The following is a 21,718-nucleotide window of genomic DNA, read 5'->3' as shown; positions in this document are numbered from 1 at the left end:
GATCACATGAGATGTCAGCATAGGTGGTCACAACTGTGAACAGTGGGAAAACACACAGCCTCGTTTTCAGATGATCGATTGAATCCTTTATACATTAATTGTCCTTTTCCCTCATAATTGCATGCATTTAAAATATGTTTTAATGCTTCGTCTGAACTTCATCCTCACTCCACCTGGACTTCATCCTGTTCTTCATCTGACCAGCACATATCTAACAAGTGTTATTATATACCAAAGCTAAGGCAATGCAACATTACTGCTTTATAACATTGCATGTGACTTTAAAAACCCTAAAATGAAGAAAATCTCTCATCTACTTATAAAGACAGAAATCCCTTGAACTAACACAATCATTTGATTAAACAACAATAAGAAAATGAGAAGGTTAAATTAATTTAAAAATAAAAATAAAAAACACTATTCACTCTTTTAAATCATCACACACAGGTTGTTGAGAATCCTGATACTTCACTATAAAGTTTGCAATGTTATAATGGGTCTTGACTGATTTTAAACTTCCCACTGGTAACAACTGTGACCAAAAATAAATCTCATGCTTTCACTAACTTAAAAATAATAATAGATGTAATAATATATTTGCTTAAAGTAGCTGGAGAAAATGGCACTAAATGGGTTAAGTATTGGTTAAGTGTTGTTTCAATTTGAGAATAACATAATGGGACATTTCCCATCATGTTGAAATATGTGGCTATAATTTTAAACAAAAATTTTTTATATAAAACTATAAAACCTTTTATTGGTTAATATTTATCAGTGTGAACTATTATTATTATTATACGTTTATTTGAATAGGGACAATACAATAGACATGATTCCAGACAGAGACTGGAAAAAAATGCACTGCACATAGAGATTATAGCAGAAGCTAATTTGCATCTCATGTCCCTAGAAAGGCTTTTCTATAAAATCAATACATGTATAAATAACCAAAATAATTATAATAAAATAACTAACTCTACCTTAAACTAACATAACAAATATATTGATATAAAGTCATTGATGGTTAAACGCTGGCTTAAAATAAATCAGACCTGTACGCATATTTGAATTTTCATATGGTTCCTTACTAGTTATTTATTAAGATTGGAAGAGTCTATAAAACTTGGGTATGTTGCTGTTTTGTATTCTGTTTGTAATGTATGAATATATTGTATGATGGATTTGTTATGTTAGTTTAAGGTAGAGTTAGTTATTTTATTATAATTATTTTGGTTATTTATACATGTATTGATTTTATAGAAAAGCCTTTCTATAATCTATAAGAATTTAAAGGGATCATGTATCCCAACATATTCCAAAATTGTGACCCCTTTACAGAAAATGCTTTTTGCCCCTGTGATGTTCTACAAAACCCAATCCTACAGTTTCCAACCTCTGTAGTCCTAGTGGTTCGTCCTATTGCAACATGTCTATTTACCAAATTACATAAAACAGAAGGTGCCTTATTATGCAAACATTTAAAAATCAATTTCACATATGATAAATTTATAAAATTTGTAAAATTAAGCATATGCCATTTCTTTAAAATATGACAGTGATGCCAATGGTTTGGCTTTTTATACACTATTTTTAGAGCCCGATTATACAGCATTTCAATTTTTCTAATTAAAGAATCACTAGTTTGAGACCACACTATAATACAATATGAGATACGGGACAAAATCATTGTATGCAGAAACAAATGAGCTGCCTCAGTCGTAATGTAATACCTAATAAGTTTAAAACAATTTAAGTTCATCTTAACTATTTCTTTTTTTTTTTTTTTTTTTTATTATGCAAGTCTTTACTTGCATCTTAACTATTTCTGACAGCCTATTTACGTAAATAGGCTGTCAGAAATAGTTAAGATGCAAGTAGAGGAGGTAAATGAAGTTAGTTTTTTAGGAGTAGTTTTAGATTCACAACTTAAATTTGACAAATATATACGTATATATTTGTCAAATTTAAGTTGAGAATCTAAAACTACTCCTAAAAAACTAACTTCATTTACCTCCTCTATTTCTTCGTTAAATATCTTAATCTTTATTTTTTCGGTTTTAGAAAAACACATAAAGACAGTTTTCTTGACATTTAAGGTAAGATTATTTTCCTTGAGCCATCTAGATATCTTTTCCATTTGCTCATTTAAAAGTGCAGCAACCTTAGCTGATGATTTAGCAGATGTATATATTACTGTATCATCCGCATAGAGCTGACATTCAACATCTGGGCAACTACATGGCAAATCATTTATAAACAAACTAAAAAGCAATGGACCTAAAATTGAGCCTTGAGGTAAGCCCATTTTATTCCTTATAAACAATGATTTTGTATCCTCAATTTTTACACACTGTTCCCTTTGTTTTAGGTAAGAGGTGAACCACTCAACTAGCCTATCATTTCCCCTGTGCATCCAACAAATGAATATTTAGCTCAGTTTAAAGAAATGTCACATTGCAAAAATGACACTCTTTCCATTTGTAAATCTTACATTTTATTAAATGAACTGTAAAACTACACAAATATTTTTTATCTGAGGTTAATGACAGGTGTAAGGAAATGTCTCATTCAGCATCCGTCAGGTCTCTTCAATATTTTACAATGTTTGCAAAACAGTTTTGAGCAGCTCAAATGCAAATGACTGAATACAGGGGAAAGGTACAAAACATTTTCAAACCACAAAGGAAAAAAATACTCTTTTCTTTCCTTAATCTCGATTTTTAAACTACACACATCCCTCATTATTTTCCAATGAGTGAAGCAAAGGATGTTCTTCATGTCTCATTCTGTGTCCATCACTTGGACAGATTCATCCACAACATCCACTGTTAAAGGAGTCACTGTTTTTGTGAGCACAGCAGTAGTGCCAGGCTTGTATCTGTACGTACCCTCCCTGGTTTATTGGAAGAAAGAAAGAATATTTAGTTGAGTCTTAAGATATTTTATTAAAACATATCTACAGCTGTAAACTCAGAAGGTTATTAAAAGACCATGGCAGTTTTGTATTGAACAACAATTTCTTTTGAGCTGGATGAGAGTTGATCAGGGGTATAATTCAGAAAGTATGAATTTTATAAGGTTATTTGTGTTATCCAGCATCTGAATATGAAAGCGCCTCCTTCTCTGGTATGTAATTAAACCTATGACGGTTGAGTGCATAGCAAGTGTCAAGCGTCCATTTAATTTTCTCATTTAAATAAGTAAAACAAAATCAATGAAGTTACAATTCTGAAATGCACTTTTTCTCTTTGGAATTTACAGAGAACACACTATTTACAGTATTTATACAAAAATGGCATAGAATAGTCCAAAGTACACAAACAGATTACTGCAGGGATGATATGTTTTTGTAGGCCAAAACCTGGAAACAAATTAGCATCTTAGCACTTCTGGTTCCATTAACCCAAAGTCAATGGGTTTTCTAAATGTGTTTTTGGTTAAATGCCTAAAAAATTTGGTCTGTGTTTAACATAAGCTTTATGTATTTTCAAATTGTATTCTACGACACGAAATGCATTAATAATACCCCTTTGTGGTTTTTAAAAAGCTTTTACTTTTCTTGAAAAAGGCGGTTGTTAACAAGTGGTTAAATGGGACTATAGAGGTTGTCATATTACGCTGAACGGGAAAACTTATCTACTTTAGTCTGCTTTCACGGCATCACTTCAGCCTTTTGTTTTGTTTTCAGCCAAAACATCTAAAAATTCTTAAATCAAGAAGGATTTTCTAGACCAGTAAAAATTATTGTCTTGTTTTCAGAAAAAACTAGTCAAAATTATGTGAGTTTTTGCTTAGAAGCAAAATAATCTGCCATGGGGTAAGCAGAATAATCTTATTTCAAACAGAAATCAAGATTATTTTGTTTACCCCATTGCCAGATTCGTTTCAAGCAAAAACTCATTTAATTTTGACTTGTTTTTTTTTTCTGAAAACAAGACAAATTTTTACGTCTAGAAAATCCTTTTTGGCTGAAAACAAGACTTTAAAAATTTAAGTAAGAAAAGCATTTTTTTTTTTTGCAGTATGCAGACAATTTAAGAGTTTATTTGCAAAAACAGACAACTCTGCAAATGAACTCTTCAATCAAACCTACCCGATAGAACCTCCTAAACCTACCCGATAGTGTTGACAAATGCAAAACTGATATAGAAATGCATTTGTTGATGCTATTTCAACTTCCTTATATGCAGATTTGAACTGTAGTTACAGGATTTGAACAAGAGATCCTCAGCTCTCAAGTCCAGCTCCGTACTCCGTGAGCTACCGAACAAACCTACTGGCTATGAAAAACCATAAATACGAAGCTGGATATGTGTGATGCTAACGTTCAAAAGCATCAGTTTTCAAATCTCCCAGCATATTAATATTGTTTTGAAGTCATAACATGATATTCTTCAAGTAATTGTGCGAAAATTATGCTTTATTAATCGAAACTCTGTAAATTTGTGTGAAAATGAATAAAAGGCGTCTGAGTTTTCAAGGCCTCTAAGTGTTCATTTATTTTGGAAACTGCACTGATATGTACTTATTGGTACGTATTTCGCGTCTCGCTAAAAAGTACATTTATGCCATGAGACCCGGTAGAGTTTAGTGATGGTGACGCTGAAGTCATACAACCAGACTGTAGTTCATTTATGTTTAGCTTTTTTCTTCTACTGACTGAATTTAGTCTTCAAAATTAAAAATTGTGTTTATTTATTAAGATTATAACGAACAAAACATTTAAGTAAGAATCATATTTTTTGTTGGTCGCAGAGCTCATTTTCTGCAGTAATCCAAAAGCCAACAGAAAAATACTGTTGGGTTTTTGTAATTGGAACCAGGGTGATGCCAACTTCCAAGTTGCCCTACAAAAGTACGTCATTGTTGCAGATTTCTATAGGGACCCGCCTTGTGTGTAAACGCCAGAGAAGGCCAATTCACACCAATCAGACAAACAGCAACAAACAAGTTCGTTGGGTTTTGTCTGATCAGTGTGTTACCCCTCTTGGCGTCTGCTGAGTGAACTTTCAATCAGCGTTTGTCAGTGTCTGTTGGAGCAGTGTGAACATGTAGTAATTTTTCATAGAATTCTTAATCCTACGGCCAACATGTTTGCTGGCGTTTGTTAGTGTGGTATGAATTGGCCTTCAGAAAGACCACGAGCACATCACGAGTGGTTTATGTGACGGCAATCTGACCCTGCTTTTTGGAATGCACCCCCCTCCCCCCAACCCCAGGATGTGTACTGTATATGGAAAAAAATCTGATATTAGTCTATGGCCTGGTTTCATAGAGAGGGCTTAGGTTAAACCAGGATTAGGCAATAGGTCAATTAGGACATTCAAGTAGTTTTTACAAATGTGCCGTAGAAAAAAACATTACTGGTGTAAAAACATTACTGGCACTGACATATTTTAAGATCAGTCACTGTAAGTTTCTTTCAGTTGAAACAGCTCAGATTTACATTTTAGTCTGGGATTAGGTTTAAACCTTGTCTGTGAAACCGGAGGTATATATCTCACCTTATTCCTTTCTGAACAGGATGGTCATATCCTCTCAGATAGTCCACAGTTTTGTCTGTGATCACACACAGGTCTACGTTGCTGCCGGAGCCCAGATCACAGAAGATGCCAGCGGTGATGGCATCTCTCACCAGCTGCTTTGCTTCCTCCAGCTTTTCATTCCCAAGGGTTTATGTAGAAGTGGGTTTGGAAAGAACAAATATACAATATGAGTTTTAGAAGTGGGATTGAAAAAAAGCACATTCAGGGCAAAAATTCGTTCAAAGAATAATTATTTATTTTTTTTTGTTTTAATTGATTGATTGAATATTTATTTATTTATTTTTGCAGAATATAATAGAAAACAGGAATAATATACATGTGTATATGTATGTATGCATATTTTTTCCCCATATATAAATGTTTTGGGGGGGAAATTATTTTAAAATATGTTTTTCATAAATATACTGTAAATCAATAGTTTTATATTGTTCTGTTCTGCAATTATTCAGTGGACTGTAGTTCATTTAAAAAAATAAATTAATTAATTAAAAAAAATCTTTTACCTATGTCTTTTTATTAGATTTTTATATTCTTCAGATTCAAGTTTCAAGTTCAAGATTTCAGATGTAGTTTAATATATATATACTGTATATATAGGCCTATATATAGTAGTCAACATTTGTAGTGGATCAAAAAGTTCATCAAAGTTGTCCTAAGACAAGAACACATTTTGGTTTTAGGTTTTAGGACAACTTTGATGAAAGGTTTTGATCCACTTCAAATGTTGTGTGTATATATATATATATATATATATATATATATATATATATATATATATATATATAAATGAATAGGAAAATACCAACCAAGGCCACTAAAAATAGAAAGTGATTACAGTGTCATAGAAAGTTTGCAGTATTATAGAAAGTGATCATAGTATTTGCTATTACAGTACATTCTGTCATATTCGCATTTCATAATTCGCTTATAGACACACAGTGTCAGGTTACTGAATACAACTGGCTCTCATGTGCCATGTGACTAGTCATGCTGTGGCAAGATTAAATATATAGTGCAAATGTTTTATAAAGCCACAGTTAGAGGTGGGTAGTAACGAGTTACATTTACTTGAGTAAAATTTTTGGGTAACTAATACTTTTAGAGTATATTTAAAGATGGGTACTTTTACCCTTACTCAAGTAAATTTTTAGTGAAAAAACAGTACTTTTACTTCATTACTGTGGGCGACGCTCCTCTCATTACTTTTTCTTAATGCAATTCAAGTTAAAAATGTTTCAGTTTATTCCAAACGCGCCGTCTACTTTTCTCTGGGCAATGAGCGATGCCCATTCGCAAATGATTCATTCTTTTGAGTCAATTCTGTTCAAAGGCTTGATCAAACGTTCGCGAATCAGTTTGAATGATTCGTTCAGTTCCCTAAGTACACAACTTCATTACTTGAGTGAAAGTACAGATCCTGCTGGTCAAATATTACTCCATTACAAGTAAAAGTTTTAAAGACAGATTTTTACTTAAGTAAAAGTACAGAAGTACTTGCTTTTAAAAGTACTTAAGTACCAAAAGTAAATTTCCTTGTTTATGTCAATGCACTGTTTTATTATTGTTGTACATAATCCTTGCAATACATCTGAAGCATATTACAATACATTACACCTACTGAACCTACTGAAAACCCAGCAACACAACTGTAGCTGTATAACTTTACAACAGCAACGCTGCTTTAACAAAAAAGCAAAACAGCAAGACTTATTTGACATCAAAATAAAAATTTCAAAAATGCTGTCTAATCGCTCTCGCAGTACTTTGATGTCACACACAGAACGGTCTGTGCAGTGCTGCTTCAAGTGCAATACCTATTGTGTTTTATTAAGAGACGCACAACAGTTCTTCTGTGGCTTTATAGGTAATATTTTATAAGTAATATACACAATTTAGCAAAATCAGACAATATTGTGTCTAATATATACCACATTATTAACTTTTTATTACTGAATTGTTGTAAATAAATATCACATTCGCAACTGGTCAGTGTTCACAAAAATGCTGGGAAATCACTTCATGTAGCCCTACAAGAGTGATTACTGATAAACCGTCTGAAAAAAAGAAAGTCATGTTTTGGAGAAGAAAAAAATCACCCACTGACTTTCAAAGCTGTTACATAGTAGATAGAAATGTAGTGGAGTGAAAAGTACAATATTTGTCTTTCAAATGTAGTGAAGTTAAAGTCATAAGTAAAGTAAAGATACTCAAAAAGTGTACTTAAGTACAATACTCAAGTAAATGTACTTAGTTACTGTCCGCCTCTGCCTGCCACACGCACTGAGTTGTCTGAAGTGGTTCTCACTCAGAGTTGTAACAGAAAGTTTAAGAACATCAAGAGCGTAGAAGACGTGGCTTTGGATCTAGTCAATTGAAAGCAAATCTTCAAAGGCTATTGTTTCCTAGCTATGAAGATCTTTATTAGATGAACACCCCATGTACTGTCTATGGTTCCACAGGTATATATAGTAGATGGCGGTTACATCCGCGGGCGCTGCGGATAATCCGCGGGTCGGGTGGGTCGGGTAATAAAATATTGCATTTTGATTATTTGCGGGTGGGTCGCGGGTGGATAAGATAAATCATTAATCATGCAAATATTAACTACATTTTCTAAAATATGAACATGTTTTAAATAGGATACAGTAATTGAATAAACTGTAAATCAACATATTAAAGTTATTCAACAAAACATTATTTAGTCAAGAGTAGTGAGGGATTTCTTCTGTCTTTTGTTGTTTGATTAACATTAATGACAGACGGCACAGCTTTATTAGGCTGCTGTCACAAGACCTGTTTCACGGATCCAATACTTATACATATGCGTTTTCTTTCGCAACTTAAGACAAAACCGACAATGCTTATGAGGATACTCGCCAGGACGACCATTTTGACGTTATTTGGTGTGTATTTGGCCACTTAAGCGCAACAAGCTTTGTTTGTTTGTTTGCAACGCGCACTTTGGATGTGACTGCAGCGCACAGAAAAGCGCCTCTGGAGCGCACGAGTACAGAAAGACTTAAAAAGACGTGCAAATAATACATTTCTGTGACGATGTAACAATGACCAATTAGGCAATTGACAATTCTGTCAACTGTACCGACACGCGACCTAAAGTCTTGTATGGCAGCGTGCAGCAGCACTAGATGCACCGATGTGAAGAGAAGGTCAAAGAGAAGACGCGGTACAGCTGAATCACTCACGCTGTTTTCAAATGACTTGTGTGAATTTATTTACTCATCTAACCTACACGCTATATTGAATAAATGTTTTGCAGGAATTTCCCTCATTTTAAAGTCGAAAGCTGCGGGAATATATGCGCAATCCCACACCGAAATTCAGTACCTGATTAAGCATAATTCTACTGTAGTTTTCCAAAACTTTCTGGGTTTATTTATTTTTCCAAAACTTTACAGGCCTGGAAATTGCTGTTTTAAAATTCCAATTACTTTTCCAGGTTTTTCATGACCGTATGAACCCTGAATGTGACGATCGGGTGCGGATCGGGTGTGGTTATCTAAATCAGACAAAAATATAGGTGCGGGCGGTTGGCGGGTGGATAATTTATTTGAAGCTGCGGATTCGGGTGACATTTTAGCTCATCCGCGCATCACTAATATATAGGCTACATTCGATTACAGTACACAATACAGTAACACTTTATTTTGATGGTCCCTTTTGAACATTCTGTTGACCGTAGTAATGTTGCAACTACATGTCAACAAACTCTCATTAGATTATTAGTAGACTGTCTGCTTCATATCTGCTAACTCCTTATTGTGTTGGTCTCTCAACAGACGCTCTACTGACTGTAAGTAACTTTGCAACTACATGTCAACTTATTCCAACCCTAACCCTACCAGTCAACTAATACACTACTAACAATCTAATGAGAGTTGGTAGAAATGTAGGTGTAATGTTACTTATAGTCAACAGAATGTGTTAAAGGGACCATCAAAATAAAGTGAAACTCACGATACTACTATGACATTACCAGTTTGTTGTACATGTACCTTATACATTAAATACAATGTATAATTTATACATTAAATAATAAGCTGTCAGAGTATGAAATGAACACCCGCCAAACCCGCGTTAGCTCTGCACATGTAGTGGTGCGTGACCTGTTCCAGGAGGAATGCCTTTGCCTAGACACAATTAATTTTGATATTTTCATAATATTTACGCTTATAGGCTACATTTGTTTACAAGAAGATCCGTCAATGTGCATTTGTTTCATTATGTTCAGATGTTCGGTTGCGGTCATGTGAGGAGTTTTCACTCTTCTCTGTGTCAGAGGTTTTATATATATACATACAGTATATATATATATATATATATATATATATATATATATATATAAAATACATAATTAATACACTTTAAAATATAATTTAATTCAGTGATGCAAATCTGAATTTTCATCAGCTGTTACTCCAGTTTTCAGAGTCATATGATCCTTCAGAAATCATTCTAATATATTGATTTATTACCAGTGTTGGAAACAGTTTTGCTGCTTAATATTTTTTGGAACCTGTGACATTTTGTTCAGAATTCTTTGATGAATAGAAAGCTAAAAAGAACAGCATTGATAATAAATCAACATATTGGAATGATTTCTGAAGGATTATGTGACACTGAAGACTAGCGTAAAGGCTGATGAATATTCTGATTTACATCACTGAAATAAATTACATAAAAAAATTTAAAAAACCATTAAAAATCTTTTGAATGGCAGTGTGTGTGTTTATATATATATATATATATATATATATATATATATATATATATCCAAAGTAACTAACTACTTGAGTAGTTTTTTTATCCGATACTTTTTTACTCTTACTCAAGTAACTATTCAGACTATTACTTTTACTTTTACTTGAATAAATATTTCTATAAGTACTTTTACTTTTACTTGAGTACAGTTTTTGGGTACTCTACCCACCTCTGGCCACAGTATGGCCGAGGGGAAAATTTCAGCGAATAACAAATAGTCTGTTCCTTACACAAAGCTTACTTCAATACTGCACACAGGTCATGTGGATTACTTTTAGGATACTTTATGGTGATTTTTCTGTAATTTCTGAGCTTAAACTTTTCCACGGTCATTATATGCAATCATTGTGAACATTATTCAAAATCTCTTTTTCTGTGTTCCATGCAGAACAATTAAAATATGTTTAGAAATCAATTTTAAAATACATAGAATGTTTTCATATTTTTAAATATATTTTTTTTAATGTGATATCAGTCCACATATCCCCTTGATTACAACTAACAACAAATATGCAATACCATGTGCGAAAATATCAATAAGAATGTCTATAAACAGTTGTCTGACCTCCATGTTTGGCTTGTAACGATCCTCAAATACAGAAATGGCAGAAGCTGCTCCAGACCCTGAAATACATGTTTTTGCTAAATAAGGGCAGGTGGTGTTTTTTATTTTATTTTAAAGATCAGCATTTTGCTAGATTGTGTTCATTCAAAGAAAGGATGTAAGGAAAAAGTAACTGTACCCATGGTAAGGAAAGGCAGCTTATCATAGGAACCATGAGGGTAGATGCTATAGAGCTGTGGGCCGTTAACATCCACACCTCCCACAATTAGAGAAGAACCAATGTGCCCCTGATACCTACAACAATGGGAAAGAAGTAGTCCTTCAAGATAAACAAATATGTGATCCTGGACCACAAAACCAGTCATAGGGTCAATTTTTGAAACTTTCCTTTGATGTATGGTTTGTTAGGATAGGGTAATATTTACAACTATTTGAAAATCTGGAATCTGAGGGTGCAACAAAATCTAAATATTGAGAAAATAGCATTTAAAGTTGTCCAAATGAAGTTCTTAGCAATGCATATATATTTACGGTAGGAAATTTAAATATCTTCATGGAACATGATCTTTACCAACGCTATCTCACAACCAATTCGTACGTATTTTACGAGGTGGCTAATTCGTACAACCTCACGATTTTGTACGATTTGTCTAAACCCCAGTGACGGATGGGTTTAGCGGCGGGGTTAGGTATAAGTCATTCGTACAAGATCATAGGAATTGCGCAACTCGTAAAATACGTACGATTTGGCAAAAATTTTATGAATTTGTATGAGTGAAGTCGTACGAATTCATACGAATTAGCCACCTCATAAAATATGTATGAATTGCCGTAAGATCGGGCTGTCTTTACTTAATATCCTAATGATTTTTGGCACAAAAGAAAATCAATAATTTTGTCCCATACAATGTATTGTTGGCTATTGCAACAAATATACCTGTGCTACTTATGACTGGTTTTGTGATCAAGGGTCACAAAGAAAGCAATAATTTAAAGACAGAATGATGTATCAATCATTCAGTCAAACGAATTGAACTAAATGGCAAGCGCTCCTTCACCTAAACAGCATCTGTTTGAGCTGCCGGGTCACCATGGCGACAAGAGGAGGCCTTCCTGTGCTGAGTGAATGCAGTTCCACGTTTGATGACATCATCTGAGTCGTGACCTCCGCATCTGCCGCAACACCTGCACCGCAGCAACTTCAGTGGAGAGAGGACAAAATAACAGGCAATGTAAAGACAGCTTTAGACAGAGACATCTTCCGGAGGTCACATTTGCAGGCTGCATATGTCATCAAGCCCGGTTTATTTCAGTTAACTGAGCATTGCATTCACGAGTCATAAGCATATTACAACAATTTACGCTTAACGAAGAATAATAGTCAAATTTATAACTGATAATATTCTAAAATAAGATCTTCTTTATGACGTATGCAGCCTACAAATGCGACCTTCGGAGGATGCAGCCTTCCGTTTGAAAAACGGCCTTGAACTCTAACGGTGCGTTTCCACTGGCACGTTGCGAGCGGAGCGGAGTGAGTGTTTTCAATTCATTCCTATGGAAATTGAATGAAAATGGTAAACACTCGCGCTGTGTATTATGGGATTGAAAGCGGTGCGGAGAAAGCGTTGAGAACGGCCAAGAGCGTCAAAAATGTTGGTCAAGATGAAACGCAAACATGGGTGTAAACGTTGTTTTAAGAGGCGTGCTCTACCCTAAATTTGACACGCCCCAAAGCAGTGGCGTTGTAGCGTTGCCAGTGGCACTGAGCGCAGATTAGACGCTGTAGTGGAAACACACTGTAATGATGAGCAACCAACCCTGATAGCAAGCAACCATTGAATCAATGTTAAAAATTGTTTATTTGTCAATGTTAATTGCATTGAATCAACATCACTTTTGCACCCGCAATTAATGTTGAAATTTCAACAAACCACCATTTTTGTGATCAGTGTCACCAGTGTTGAGGTTTGTATGATGAGTGTTGATGTCTAAATTTTTCTGTATGTTTTGCTACAATATATTTGCATTTGAGAAGCAGAACATTTACATCAATAAAGAAAAATCATCTCTTTCTTTACTCTCTTTATAATGAAACTGTATTGTAAGCACTGAAAGATAATTAACTTATTGGAAAGCAAGAATCAAGAGCCCAACTAAATCAAACACTGATCACAAAAATGGTGGTTTGTTGAAATTTCAAAACTTTTTCAGTGTTAATCAGTGCAAAAGTGATATTAATGCCATTAACATTGACAAATCAACTATTTTTAAAATTTTTCACGTGCTCTGTTGCTATCTGGGAAGGAACTGACTTACTAGATTTTGGGAGCTATGTAATGGATTTTCATGCAGTTTTTATCAGCTACGACCATGTCATCTGTGGCTCTGGTGTCTGCACCTAAAATCACTCCATCCTATAAAAGAAAACACATTTAATTTTTTATTATTAATTTAATATTGCAATATTTAAAATTAATCGATTACATACACATCATAAACTCAATATTTAATCGTTAATAAAAGGTGCTTTGATAAAACAGACTTTGAACATCAGGCCAGCGATGGTGGTGCCAGTCTTCCTGGCGTTTGGCGCACTGTAACCTTTCTCTGACAAGTTTGCTTCAAGAACAGCATTTCTGTGAAAGCACATAAACATCACAAACATAACAGCATGTATATTAGTAGGCTACTTAGCAATCATTGTAAATTGTATTTTATGTCTTGATCACGTTGTCAGTACGTAACGATGTCTCTCACCTGCGTGTGTTCTCAAAAGAGAATCCTCCGGTCGGTGTCTTTGCCGATATGTTTAACATCTTTCACCTGCACTGTATGATATCTAAAGTTATAGCTCTAACAATCAGTCTGGAGTAAAGCGCTTTCTAAATACCGCTTTTGAACGTTTACTCTCCTCGCTTTACACAAAGAGTCGGTGCGTCAGCGCTTTTAACGCCCAAAACTGCAGAAGATCCTTCTTTCACTTTCACTTCTGACACATGATCGCTTCTCGGTCATTCAGTCGAACGAATCAGTTACTGGACGGTTAAGGGTTGTTTGTTAGTGCGTGAAAATAGGCCTAATTTATTATACGTTTTATTTATTTTTTTATTTTTTTTGTATATAAAAAAACTGTAATTTCACTAAATTAACCTGTGGTTACACCAATAAAAGCAGTTTGCAGGAGTTATATTAAGTAGAAATAGATCCTTGATTTTTTATAGCCTATATATATAGGCTATATTAATTCAAGGATATATAAGTATCATTACTTTTATTTTCACTTTATTTTTATTTTAATACAATAATGTAATACAGATTCAGATCTTAAATTCATTCATAATTAATTCATTTAATTCATTTTGTTGGAGCAGTTGGGTATATTGGAAAACTGAATATTAAAAATAATAATAATGAATTTATTTACAATATAACGTAACAGAATGCATAATAAATCACTAAACTTGTTTGAGATTAGCAAAATCTGCGCAGAAGCGATCACCGGTGATCACCGCGAGATGCGTGCTGGTTAGAAAAGTGTCCGAGTTACGTCCGCCTTGCTCTGATGTCATCCTGACCTGTGCCAAAGAGCTCTAGCAACGGCGAGGCGTCTGTGTCGGATTGGTCGGATTGTGCAGTTGCTCTCCACCTACCGCGCCGACCAAAAGCATGATGGGAAACGACTGGTTGACGACACAGATTAACCCATTTGTGCCCAAAAAATTCTGAATGGTTTCATACATATAGTCGTTTTATTAAGTGTCCTATGTGCAGTGTTGGGGAGTTACTAGTTACATGTAACAGAATTACGTAATTTAATTAAAAAATAAAAGTAATTGTAATTAGTTACAGTTACTAAGAAAAAAATGTGTAATTAAATTAGTTACTTATGAAAATGTTAAGGATTACAAAGGGGGTTACATCAGATCTTTTTCACACACACACCCACATACAGACTTAATTGATTTCTTAATACATTACAGTGACTGCTCTAAAATATGAAACACCAATGTTTCAAAAGTTTATACAAAATTATTCAAAAGTTTATAACAATAATAACTCTTATGTTTCCTATATGCTTTATTTTTTTAAGATTAACTGTTTTTTGTTTTGTTTGTTTTTTTAAAGACATTGTTAGATTCCAGTGTTTCCTGTCGTAGCTATGCAAATATTTGATTTCAAAAACAGTATCATAGCTATTAAACTATTTCTTGTTATGATTTTAAATCTGTATTTAACCTCAGAAAGTCTGATTTTGTGGTGGTTGTGCTTCAAAGGGGACATCGGATGCCCATTTTCCACAAGTTGCTATGATTCTTTAGGGTATTCTTGAAATGGTCTCAGTGGTCATGAAAAACAACACCCTTTTTACCTTGTCAAAAACAGCTCTGTTCACAGCAACTCGTTTCGCTGCATATTCTTTACATGCTAATGAGCTCTGCTCCCCTTCTGTGGAAGAGCAAAGACGATTCACAAACAATCATAAAAAATATAAAGTGTGAGACGTACTACTTCTGAAGGTGCAGCTGGATCATGAACAATGAGTACTGATTCATCCTTGAGTTTAAATTTTTTAACAAAACCTGCCTAAAGTCTGGAGAAAAACAATCTGCGCAGCCAGACATAAACAAATTTAGTGAAAGTAAAGCGAAAGTAATGTGTGGCCGAGTATGGAAACCCATACTCGTTTTTTGTGCTCTGCATTTAACCCATCCAAGTGCACACATACACACACCGTGAACACACACCCGGAGCATTTGTGACCTCAGTCATGGTATTGAAGGTGGAAGAGAGTGCTGGTTATTCACTCCAAAATCAAAATGGCTTGATAATTGAGACTGTTTAGGGGATTAAAAAAAAATGTAGGTAATTTTTTATCATTTGTTGTGTCCACACACTGCCAAGACACATTTATATGCAAATGAAGATATTTGGCATCCAATGTCTCCTTTAAAATTAAAATATTATAATCTTAATTATAGTGATGAAGTGATGAAGATTTTGAAAGTCTGACAAAATCAGTGTTGAGTTCTGCTGTAAGGTTAACCGTGCCATTTTTACATGTTTGAAAATTATGAACAGTTGAAAACTAGAAATTTAAAAACTTAATCAAAAAGTAATCAAAAAGTAATCAGTTACATTACTTTAATAAAGTAATTGAAAAGTTACACTACTTATTACATTTTAAGTAGGGTAACTTGTAATCTGTAACCTATTACATTTCCAAAGTAACCTTCCCAACACTGCCTATGTGACTATGTTCTGCATTTATTTTCCCCAGGTTTTTTTTCCCCCCTTTAAAATCGTATTTGAATGTAATTGCCGATGGGCAAATTTTGTATGCACACCTTTATTGTCAAATTTGAATAGGAGGAGAACATTTGGCATCTAACTCAAAATAACTGCTTTCAAAATATCAATCTTTATTCATAAACATATGTATTATGTAGGCTATGACGAAGAGTTTTATTAATCAAAATATAAATGATTCAAGTATAATCAATGTGAATATAGCCATTTATGTAGCAACTTATTCTACTATTATAATCATGTGTAAGTTGCCTGTGTGTATAGAAATCTGTATAAGAAATGCAGACATAGGGTGAAGCTGCTTGTCGTGTTTTTCCTATAGGCAAAACATATGATGGGCACTCACTGTCACGGAACATAAAATTAAGGCCTCCTGACTGCCTCGTCATCTCATAACAAATATGTATACAATGTATTGAACACGCCTAAAGAAAAAAAACTGTATAAAAGAGTTTTTAGAGAGAAATTCTGGAGAATTCACTGCATTGTCTTCTCGGCTTCATTGTCTCTGAGAAATAAAGCCTATCTTCTGGCATCAAAACCCCAAGACTTCAAGAGTGATTCTTCATCGAAAAAGCAGAAACCACCACACTTGTTACATCGTGAGAAGAATGGCATCTACGCTATTATTAGTCTGTTTCTTTCTTATTCCGAGATCACCGTTGCCACCCGATCCAGTTCGTATCCAGATCAGATGGTCACTGCAGTCACCCGGATCCAGTCCATATCCAGATCAGATGGTGGATCAACACCTAGAGACGACCTCTACAGCCCTGAACGTCAGCGGAGATATGGACACCTAGATGAACCGCAGAAACAGATCCCCAGTGAGGACCTCGTTACCTAGACAGCCATCGGGACAAGACCACGAGAAATGAGTCCTTTACAAAAACTGACTTTGCTGCAGTTCGAATTGAACTGCTGTTTCATCTGGCCAGAGGAGAACTGGCCCCCCGACTGAGCCTGGTTTCTCCCAAGGTTTTTATCTCCATTCTGTCACCGATAGAGTTTTGGTTCCTTGCCGCTGTCGCCTCTGGCTTGCTTAGTTGGGGACACTTACTTTCCAGCAATATCGTCTACACGATTGCACAGATACTATATAAACTGAACTGAGCTGGACGATGACATCACTGAATTCAATAATAAAGTGCCTTTAACTGAAAATGTAGTATTTAATCATGTCATTTTACATTATTGACACTATTTTCCTATTTTGATATTGGAAAGTTGCTTTGACACAATCTGTATGGTTAAAAGCGCTTTATAAATAAAGCTGAATTGACTTGACTTGAAGCTCAAGCTCAAAGAAGTTTCTTTCTGATGAAATGAAATGTTATTTGCAATGCAGAAGACAGATTTTCATGTGCTAGAACTTTTTTGCAGATCAAGTCATGTTAGAGCTTCAATGCACAGAATCACTAGTACAGAGCTTCTAAGAACATTAATGCTGTGTTAGTGCAACTAAGCAAATGAAAAGAATCCAAGGCCACAGATACTGAAAAGCTTCTTTCTCAGTGAGAGAAAGTTGCTCAATGCAATTTTAAGAGTAAAACTCAAGTACAAGAAAGATGTTTCTTTCTCATGAATTGACATGTAATTTGCAATGCAGTAGACAGATTTTCATGAGTTAGCGCTTTTTTGCAAAGAAAGTTATATTAGAGCTTCAATGCTCAGAATCATTATTTTAGAGCTTCTGAGAACACTAAAAGCTGTGTTAGTACAAATGAAAAGAATCCAAGCAAATGAAAAGAATCCAAGGCCACAGATACTGAAAAGCTTCTTTCTCAGTGAGAGAAAGTTCCTCAACGCAATTTTAAGAGTAAAGCTCAAGTACATGAAAGATGTTTCTTTCTCATGAATTGACATATAAATTGCAATGCAGTAGACAGATTTTCATGAGTTAGAGCTTTTTTGCAGAGAAAGTTATATTAGAGCTCAATGCTCAGAATCATTATTTTGGAGCTTCTGAGAACACTAAAAGCTGTGTTAGTGCAACTAAGCAAATTAAAAGAATCCAAGGCCACAGATGCTGAAAAGCTTCTTTCTCAGTGAGAGAAAGTTGCTCAATGTAATTTTAAGAGTAAAACTCAAGTACAAGAAATATGTTTCTTTCTCATGAAATGACATGTAATTTGCAATGCAGAAGACAGATTTTCATGAGTTAGAGCTTTTTTGCAGAGAAAGTTATGTTAGAGCTTCAATGCTCAGAATTCTGTCTTCTGCATTGGAAATTACATGGCATTTCATAAGAAAGAAACATGTACTTGAGCTTATCTCTTAAATTTGCATGAACCAACTTTCTGTCACAGAGAAAGAAGCTTTTCAGCATCTGTGGCCTTGCTTTCTCTTCATTTACTTAGTTGCACTAAACACAGCATTAGTGTTCTTAGAAGCTCTAAACTAGTGATTCTGAGCACTGAAGCTCTAACATAACTTTCTCTGCAAAAAAGCTCTAACTCATGAAAATCTGTCTTCTGCATTGCAAATTACATGTAATTTGATAAGAAAGAAACATCTTTCATGTACTTGAGCATAACTCTTAAAATTGCATTGAGCAACTTTCTCTCACTGAGAAAGAAGCTTTTCAGCATCTGTGGCCTTGGATTCTCATTATTTGCTTAGTTGCACTAACAGAGCTTTTAGTGTTCTCAGAAGCTCCAAAACAGTGATTCTGAGCATTGAAGCTCTAAAATAACTTTCTCTGCAAAAAATCTCTAACTCATGAAAATCTGTCTTCTGCATTGCAAATTACATGTAATTTGATAAGAAAGAAACATCTTTCATCTACTTGAGCTTAACTCTTAAAATTGCAGTGAGCAACTTTCTCTCACTGAGAAAGAAGCTTTTCAGCATCTGTGGCCTTGGAATCTCTTAATTTGCTTAGTTGCACTAACACAGCTTTTAGTGTTCCCAGAAGCTCCAAAACAGTGATTCTGAGCATTGAAGCTCTAACATAACTTTCTCTGCAAAAAAGCTCTAACTGATGAAAATCTGTCTTCTGCATTGCAAATTACATGGCATTTCATAAGAAAGAAACATCTTTCATGTACTTGAGCTTATCTCTTAAATTTGCATGAACCAACTTTCTGTCACTGAGAAAGAAGCTTTTCAGAATCTGTGGCCTTGCTTTCTGTTCATTTACTTAGTTGCACTAACACAGCTTTTAGTGTTCTCAGAAGCTCCAAAACAGTGATTCTGAGCATTGAAGCTCTAAAATAACTTTCTCTGAAAAAAACCTCTAACTCATGAAAATCTGTCTTCTGCATTGCAAATTACATGTCATTTCATGAGAAAGAAACAACTTTCATGTACTTGAGCTTAACTTAAAATTGCATTGAGCAACTTTCTCTCACTGAGAAAGAAGCTTTTCAGCATCTGTGGCCTTGCAATCTCTTCATTTGCTTAGTTGCACTAACACAGCTTTTAGTGTTCTCAGAAGCTCCAAAACAGTGATTCTGAGCATTGAAGCTCTAACATAACTTTCTCTGCAAAAAATCTCTAACTCATGAAAATCTGTCTTCTGCATTGCAAATTACATGTAATTTGATAAGAAAGAAACATCTTTCATGTACTTGAGCTTAACTCTTAAAATTGCATTGAGCAACTTTCTCTCACTGAGAAAGAAGCTTTTCAGCATCTGTGGCCTTGGATTCTCTTCATTTGCTTAGTTGCACTAACACAGCTTTTAGTGTTCTCAGAAGCTCCAAAACAGTGATTCTGAGCATTGAAGCTCTAACATAACTTTCTCTGCAAAAAACCTCTAACTCATGAAAATCTGTCTTCTGCATTGCAAATTACATGTCATTTCATAAGAAAGAAACATCTTTCATGTACTTGAGCTTAACTCTTAAAATTGCATTGAGCAACTTTCTCTCACTGAGAAAGAAGCTTTTCAGAATCTGTGGCCTTGGATTCTCTTCATTTGCTTAGTTGCACTAACACAGCTTTTAGTGTTCTCAGAAGCTCCAAAACAGTGATTCTGAGCATTGAAGCTCTAACATAACTTTCTCTGCAAAAAAGCTCTAACTCATGAAAATCTGTCTTCTGCATTGCAAATTACATGTCATTTCATGAGAAAGAAACATCTTTCATGTACTTGAGCTTATCTCTTAAATTTGCATGAACCAACTTTCTGTCACTGAGAAAGAAGCTTTTCAGAATCTGTGGCCTTGCTTTCTGTTCATTTACTTAGTTGCACTAACACAGCTTTTAGTGTTCTCAGAAGCTCCAAAACAGTGATTCTGAGCATTGAAGCTCTGAAATAACTTTCTCTGAAAAAAACCTCTAACTCATGAAAATCTGTCTTCTGCATTGCAAATTACATGTCATTTCATAAGAAAGAAACATCTTTCATGTACTTGAGCTTAACTCTTAAAATTGCATTGAGCAACTTTCTGTCACTGAGAAAGAAGCTTTTCAGAATCTGTGGCCTTGCTTTCTGTTCATTTACTTAGTTGCACTAACACAGCTTTTAGTGTTCTCAGAAGCTCCAAAACAGTGATTCTGAGCATTGAAGCTCTAAAATAACTTTCTCTGCAAAAAAGCTCTAACTCATGAAAATCTGTCTTCTGCATTGCAAATTACATGGCATTTCATAAGAAAGAAACATCTTTCATGTACTTGAGCTTAACTTAAAATTGCATTGAGCAACTTTCTCTCACTGAGAAAGAAGCTTTTCAGCATCTGTGGCCTTGCAATCTCGTCATTTGCTTAGTTGCACTAACACAGCTTTTAGTGTTCTCAGAAGCTCCAAAACAGTGATTTTGAGCATTGAAGATCTAACATAACTTTCTCTGCAAAAAAGCTCTAACTGATGAAAATCTGTCTTCTGCATTGCAAATTACATGGCATTTCATAAGAAAGAAACATCTTTCATGTACATGAGCTTATCTCTTAAATTGCATTGAGCAACTTTCTCTCACTGAGAAAGAAGCTTTTCAGAATCTGTGGCCTTGGATTCTCTTCATTTGCTTAGTTGCACTAACACAGCTTTTAGTGTTCTCAGAAGCTCCAAAACAGTGATCCTGAGAATTGAAGCTCTAACATAACTTTCTCTGCAAAAAAGCTCTAACTGATGAAAATCTGTCTTCTGCATTGCAAATTACATGGCATTTCATAAGAAAGAAACATCTTTCATGTACTTGAGCTTATCTCTTAAATTTGCATGAACCAACTTTCTCTCACTGAGAAAGAAGTTTTTCAGCATCTGTGGCCTTGGATTCTCTTCATTTGCTTAGATGCACAAAGACAGCTTTTAGTGTTCTCAGAAGCTCCAAAACAGTGATTCTGAGCATTGAAGCTCTGAAATAACTTTCTCTGCAAAAAGCTCTAACTCATGAAAATCTGTCTTCTGCATTGCAAATTACATGTCATTTCATGAAAGAAACATCTTTCATGTACTTGAGCTTAACTCTTAAATTTGCATGAACCAACTTTCTTCACTGAGAAAGAAGTTTTTCAGCATCTGTGGCCTTGCAATCTCTTCATTTGCTTAGTTGCACTAACACAGCTTTTAGTG

At 34.6% G+C, this 21,718-nt stretch overlaps 1 protein-coding gene across 1 annotated transcript; it reads right to left on the bottom strand.

Annotated features, from left to right (window-relative positions):
- Positions 1 to 1,991: 1,991 nt before the first annotated feature.
- On the bottom strand, positions 1,992 to 14,427 carry psmb10 (proteasome 20S subunit beta 10). The gene is made up of 8 exons (XM_058754535.1): positions 13,651 to 14,427; positions 13,436 to 13,529; positions 13,210 to 13,307; positions 11,949 to 12,089; positions 11,069 to 11,184; positions 10,891 to 10,949; positions 5,505 to 5,656; positions 1,992 to 2,893 (listed from the first exon to the last, which is right to left on the bottom strand). Exons 1-8 carry the CDS (start codon positions 13,707 to 13,709, stop codon positions 2,782 to 2,784), a joined length of 831 nt encoding a protein of 276 aa, XP_058610518.1. The 5' UTR covers positions 13,710 to 14,427; the 3' UTR covers positions 1,992 to 2,781.
- Positions 14,428 to 21,718: the final 7,291 nt, after the last annotated feature.

This window comes from Onychostoma macrolepis, chromosome 19 (genome assembly GCF_012432095.1).
Source record: "Onychostoma macrolepis isolate SWU-2019 chromosome 19, ASM1243209v1, whole genome shotgun sequence".
NCBI classification, from domain to species: domain Eukaryota; kingdom Metazoa; phylum Chordata; class Actinopteri; order Cypriniformes; family Cyprinidae; genus Onychostoma; species Onychostoma macrolepis.
Note: the sequence above shows the minus strand (reverse complement) of the source record. Positions and strands in the feature narration are given on the sequence as shown.

What these genes read in the sequence shown, in the direction of transcription:
- psmb10 (XM_058754535.1), bottom strand. Translation starts at nt 13,709, where the DNA reads ATGTTAAACATATCGGCAAAGACACCGACCGGAGGATTCTCTTTTGAG. An exon ending in TCTTTTGAGAACACACGCAG is followed by an intron (nt 13,530 to 13,650) that starts GTGAGAGACATC and finishes GTGCTTTCACAG; the next exon opens with AAATGCTGTTCTTGAAGCAA. An exon ending in CCTGTTCAGAAAGGAATAAG is followed by an intron (nt 2,894 to 5,504) that starts GTGAGATATATA and finishes CCAATAAACCAG; the next exon opens with GGAGGGTACGTACAGATACA.